The sequence below is a fragment of the Martes martes genome, assembly GCF_963455335.1.
Source record: "Martes martes genome assembly, chromosome: 4".
Classification (NCBI taxonomy): Eukaryota; Metazoa; Chordata; class Mammalia; order Carnivora; family Mustelidae; genus Martes; species Martes martes.
In genome coordinates, this window is record NC_137891.1 from 3199631 (window position 1) to 3205630 (window position 6000).

The 6000-nt window shown below is 52.9% G+C and overlaps 1 protein-coding gene across 2 annotated transcripts in view; it reads left to right on the plus strand.

Moving 5' to 3' along the window:
- The window catches only part of AGO2 (argonaute RISC catalytic component 2), a 97378-nt gene extending 92286 nt beyond the window's left edge, over positions 1-5092 (plus strand). The window contains exons 17-19 of one of the 2 annotated variants that reach the window (XM_080801488.1): positions 2269-2370; positions 3038-3237; positions 3504-5092. In XM_080801488.1, coding sequence (XP_080657614.1) covers positions 2269-2370; positions 3038-3237; positions 3504-3612 — 411 coding nt within the window. In that variant the 3' untranslated portion in view covers positions 3613-5092. The remainder of the gene's footprint in view (positions 1-2268; positions 2371-3037; positions 3238-3503) is intronic. The other variant, XM_080801489.1, reaches the window with a different exon arrangement.
- Positions 5093-6000: the final 908 nt, after the last annotated feature.

A 6000-nucleotide genomic window follows, 5' to 3' on the forward strand; every position in this document is an offset into this window, starting at 1 on the left:
TTAAACATGCAAAGGGAATAAAAACTACAAAGTAATCAGAACTGAATAAAAAGAGGATTTCGTATCAGACTTTATGCAGCGCGGCTGGAGCAGTCCTTGGAGAGAAGAGGAGAGGCTTAGATACACGCGCCGGAAAGCAAGAAAGAGAACAGGCCAGGGAGGCTGGAGGTGTAGGAAGAACAGAAGAGCGCCAGTCCTGGGTGTGGAGGGGAGAGGCCGTGGAGTCGGTGCGCTCAGGCTTCCTCCCTCCTCCGCCTGTAAACCGCCCCCGCCAGGAGCCGCGTGGGCTCAGGGTCGGCTTGTTTCTAAACCCCAGCCCCTCTCTGTGGGAGATAATGAAGAAGACTGAGCAGATGAACACAAACGAAACCTGCTTCTTTGAAGATAGAGAAACCTAGCAAGACTCAGGGAGGGAGAAAAGAGGATACGCGTAACCATGTTAAGAGCAAAGAGTCTGTGACCCCAGAAGGGGGATGTGTTACTTAAATCATCATGGGATGGTAACAGCTTTATGCTGATAGATACGTTAGAAGAGTGGGAAGAGACAGATACACACGGTTGTTTGTGGAATCAGGGAAATTACTAAAACCAGCTCCAGAGGATAATCAAATCTTTTCCAAAAGGCATCAGGCCCAGAGAGCCTTACAGGCAAGTGTTAACCAAGCCTTCAAGAGTAGATGATCTTAAGTGTGGGAGAGAATAGGAAAAAAGAAGAGACTATTTAGCTTTTTTTGTGAAGTTTATCCAGATTTTTTATAGGCAAATTTTATCAAACTATCAAAGAATAATCTTACACAATTTTTTTTAGAGAATGGGAAATAACTGGGGGGGTGCTGGGGGGGGAACTCATGAGGTTATCCTGATAACAGCCAAGTGTTGGCAAGGATGTAGGTGCTGGGCTGTGGTCAGGAGCATGGGTCTAGAGCCAGTCCATCCCCAGCATCCGGGCTACGTGGCCACAGGGGTCGGCCTCCTGGGAGCACCTTCCTGAGGGTGTTGGGAAGGTCCCAAGCACTTTGCATTGTCCTTGGCACAGAGTAAATATGTTATTACGAAGACTGTCCTGTGCTTCCAGCGTGAGTGCAGACTGGTAAGCCAGCTCGGATGCAGTCTGGTAATTGTAGCCCTGGAGAAGCCCACCTGCTTGTGTGTAAGGAGACAAGTAGACGAATGTTCACTGCAGCGTTGTTTCTGATAGCAATACTTCATCTACTAAGAGGAGGAAGCATCGTGATGTCGTCCCGTGCTGGCGTGCTGCCCAGCAACGAGCAGGGTAGACTGTGTAGCACATGAACACATCTCAAGAGTCGTCAATATTGAGCAAAAACAGCAAGTGGCAGGATACATGTGATACATCCGCCCTGTTTGAACACCTCTGTGGTAACACAGTGTTGTGCTCACGGAGACTTAAATATGTAGCGAGAAATGAAAGTACACGTGGGATGATAAAGTCTAAATCTGGGAGGGGGACACCGTTTTCAGATATTTGACTTTTAAACATTGGAAGGTGTGAAAAAGGTTGACAGGAAGTAATCCGAAGAGGCACAGGACGGACCTGGGACTCGCACGTGCACGTGTGTCCGTGGAAGTTGCGGAGCTGAAAAGTCAGTGACTTCCTGATTGTGGTTGGGCTCCAGAGAGCCTGGGCGTTGTCACGGCCCCAGCAGCAGGAGCTGGGTGCTTGGTGATTCTGCAATCCCAGAATGTACATTTAGAGTTGAGTCCCCCTGCTTCTCGGACGGCCTGGGTGGGGGGATGGAGAGCGTGCCCTCTGGGTGGTGGTGACTGAGCCACCAGCCCAACGCGGGCACTCCTGAGTCTTCTGGGCAGTCTAGCTCGTCTGCCTTGAATATCAGGTGTGCTTGTGCATGGGTGATGGCCCGCCAGGTGTCCGTCATGCACGGTTTTAGATGTGTACGTCGTCGGTGCCCTCGGCAGTAACAATGAGCCCTTCGAGTGTTACGACGCACACATTCTTCAGTGAAGGGAAGACACCTGAATTTCTTTCCTGGGACCTTATGAGACCTGGGGAAAAAGCACCCCAGCCCTCGTAGGACAGGAACTCGCTCACTTGTAGGGCTATTTGTTAAGGTCTGTTTTCGTGCCGTTGTGCTCAGCCAATGTGTAGCCAACTTAAGGACGGCGAGATCCGGTCACCCGTGGTCGGGAAGGGCCGGCATCTGAAGGCGGCGTGGGCGAGGCTGATGGGCTTGCTTGCTTTCTGTTGTTGTCCCTGGACATGTCTAACGGGTTCCTGTATTGCTGAAGGTTGGGAAAAGTGGAAACATTCCAGCAGGCACAACTGTGGACACGAAAATCACCCACCCAACCGAGTTTGACTTCTACCTGTGTAGCCACGCTGGCATCCAGGTAAGGACCCAGGGTCCCTGCTGCCCAGTCTCGGTGTCCCTGTGACATGGTCCGCATGCTCCGCAGACACTCGCAGAGCACAAGCCCCATGCAGGGCACTCCCGGCGGCGGGGTAGGGGAGGTGGGCAGGGGGCCAGGGAACAGGTGAGGGGGGGACCGTGGGGTCCTGGGGGCGGGGAACGGGCCCACTGGTGTGCTGTCCTCAGGGTTCCCATTTCAGACGAGACGAGGTCAGGCAGGAGTAGCGGGTGCAAAGGCCAGGTGTGGTGGTGGGGCCCCAGGGCCGTGCCGTGTGCTCGGAGCTCAGTGAGCTAGCTGAGAGCCGAGCTAGCTGAGAGCCGAGCGGGGATGAGGCCGTGGGAGGCGCGCGGCCTGGGACGGAGACGCTGACTCCGAATCAACTTCCCGCTTAGCGGGCTTCAGCCTTGTCTCCTGCCACACGTTAGCAGGATGTCCGGGGAAGGTCACCCCGTAGCCCCTTGTCACCTCAAGACTCCTGGCCTGTGTCGGTGAAGAGGCCCACAGGTTTTTGTCCCTGAGCGTTCTCCCACTGAGTCCTCCGGAGGGGGGTTGACCGAAGCCTGGCTTCTCAGCAGGGCCCTGGGCCGGTGAGTTCTGGACTTCTCGCTTGCACGTTCACTCCTCTGATCCTCTGGTCTGCTTTTAGGGAACAAGCAGGCCTTCCCACTATCACGTGCTTTGGGATGACAATCGTTTCTCTTCCGATGAGCTGCAGATTCTCACCTACCAGCTGTGTCACACCTACGTGCGTTGCACGCGCTCCGTGTCCATCCCGGCGCCAGCGTACTACGCCCACCTGGTGGCCTTCCGGGCCAGGTACCACCTGGTGGACAAAGAACATGACAGGTGAGTGGCGGGCCTCTCCTGGCCGGGGGCACGGCGGGGGTCACCTCTGAAACCGGCTTTGGGAGCTGCATTTTCAGGCTGGGAAGCAAGGGGGCCCCGGGGGCCGGAGCCGAGCATGACGCAGACGCCAGGATGCCCGCGTCTTCACCACCTGGTAGTTCTGTGGCTGCCTCCCCAGACAGCTGGTGCCTCGTCTTATCGTCTGTGCAGTGCCTCATGGTGCATTAAAGGCTGCACTCTCTCTGTCTGTCCTCCCATCCCCACAGTGCCGAAGGAAGCCATACCTCCGGGCAGAGTAATGGACGAGACCATCAAGCGTTGGCGAAGGCCGTCCAGGTTCATCAGGACACCCTGCGCACCATGTACTTTGCTTGACGTGTTTTAGTGTTTACGATCGTGTACCGAGTTGGATTCACATGAGACCAGCTACACTCAGACCAACAGATGCCCAGCCCTTCCGTGACAGCCAGCATCGAACATGAGACGTCATTGATTTTAGTAGATTCTCCATTTTCCAGAATGCCTTCCGTCCCAGATTTCAAACTTGGATTTTGAACTGCAGACCTGTATGAGACCCCATTGTCGTAGGAAATATGGTTTGCCAAAATCTATGAGCTGCTTATTAAAATAGAGTCCCGTGTTTCCTAAAAATCTCCTAAAACCAGTCTATGAACTCAGGGCTTTAAAACATTTTTAATTTATTTGGTCATTCAATTTACTTGTTTTTAACACATGATTCTCTATGAAATTGATGGGCTCAAACTAGCTGTGAACGTTCTCAGAGTGAAAGCGACACAGAGCACGGCTGTGGTTTTAAAGCCTTGAGCATTCTGAGGTGGCCACTAACGCTTATGTCCGAGTGATTCTAGCGTGCTCCTGACAGGGCTGATGCCAGCTCTTCGGGACCGAGGGCAGGTGGCCCGCCGAGGCGCCCACGGGCGTCTAATACCGCCACCGCCCGCCTCTCACTCAGCTTGAAATAAGGAGCGGGGGGCAGATGGGCCGTGTGTGTTTACAGCATTTCTAGGTCCAGAGAGATTGGCAGACAAGTGCCATTTTAATAAAAATTTATTTAAAAAAAGAAAAAAAGACAATATGCCGACAGTCTAATCATAAGATTTGTCCTACAGGACTGTGACATTTATTTTCCAAAGTTTCTAAAGAATACGGGTCTGTGGTGATAAATACAGTACAATCCTTTTTCACTGTTATGTCTTTAATGTAAGAGAAAAATATATATATCTGGTTTGCAGTATTAATGTGATAGATAGATGCTGTTTTTTCATTTTATTGACTACGGGGTGCTTCTTGTGATCTGTTCACCATATCGAAGAGTGTTGTGGAGCCTGGAGGCTGGACCACCGCCTGTGGTTCTCAGTGCTGACGCACGAGAATAAGCAGCTGAGTCAGTGTGACCGCCACCCGCCGTCCCCCTCATGTAGCCTGCGTAGCCTGTACCTGCGGGAGGACCGGGCACGGGCTCGGCGGCCCTGCCCCACCTCCTGTCCCCCGTGTTGCTCAGCCGATTAAGCACAAATGGAATGTATTTTCTTCCATTCCTGGGAAACCAGTCCATGTGTCAGAGTGTCCCTCTCTCTGTGTGTGGTTCTGTTAGACGAGTTTCGTAGGATCTATGCACTGAAAGGCGCAGAGGGCTAGTGGTCGGCGGCAAGCCCCTGCCCTTGGAGGCGGCTGACTGCAAAGCTGGCAGAAGAGATTGGCGTCCTGGGCCCCAGACGTGGGTTTGCCCGTCTAGAAACCGTTGCACTAAGCATGATGCCATGGACCACTTGGAAAGGTAACAACGGACAACTCTGTTTGTGCTCAGTGGGCTGTTGGTCCTTGTAGACGATTTAAAAAAAAAAAAAAAGTCCACGTTTAATGTAGAGGTTCTGGGAAGGAGATGCGCCTTCCCCTCGTGCTGCTTTGTGCTCTCTCGGTTTCCCTCTCCCTGCTGAAGGCCTCCCCAAGCCCAGCCCGACACTTACCTCTGGCCCTGCGGTGGAGCGAGGGCCCCGGGGGCGCCCTGCGCTGGAGAAAGCGCCCACCTCTGTTTCTGGTCTGCGGGCTCTGGGGCGCGGCCAGGGTTGGGGGGGGGCACCGCGGGCAGAGCTGTGACGGGCACTTGGCCTAGGTTTGGGCGGCGATGACAAAGGGGCGACTATTATTTGTGAAGATAAATACTCAGAGTGGTGTGTGCGTGTGCGTGTCTGTGTGTGCATGTGAGTGTCTTATTGATGGCATTAGCCTCTTCTTGCTGTATCTTTCTTGTTTTGGGGTTTGTTTGGTTGTTGGTTTTTTTTCCTTTTTCTTTCTCTCTCTCTCTCTTTTTTTTTTTTTTTTTTTGGTCTTTTTAAAACGAACAGAAGCCTCTGCTCTAAGAAATGTTGCAATTCCCTGTCGTCTTATTGGCAAGTGGCACTTTCTCCTCTTTTCAGAAGAATACCGATACACTCTTGGCTTAAGTTCCCAGAGCATTCGAGCTGAGGAGGAAATCTTTCCACTAATACACTTTTGGAATCTGAAATTTGGTTAGTTTTCAGCCGTTTTTAGGATCATCTAGAACCATGTGTCTCAAAGGTGTGTTTCTGCTCCTTGCAACAGTGTCCTGGCGGTCGGGCCGGTGGTGGTGCTTGGTGAAAATGCAGACTCCTGAATCCGATTCTCCAGGGCTGGGGCTGGGCGTCTGTATTTTATACCGTCAGCCGGGGCTCCAGGGCTGCCTGAAGTCAGAGGGGTCCTCTCCCCCGAGCCCCGGGGGCC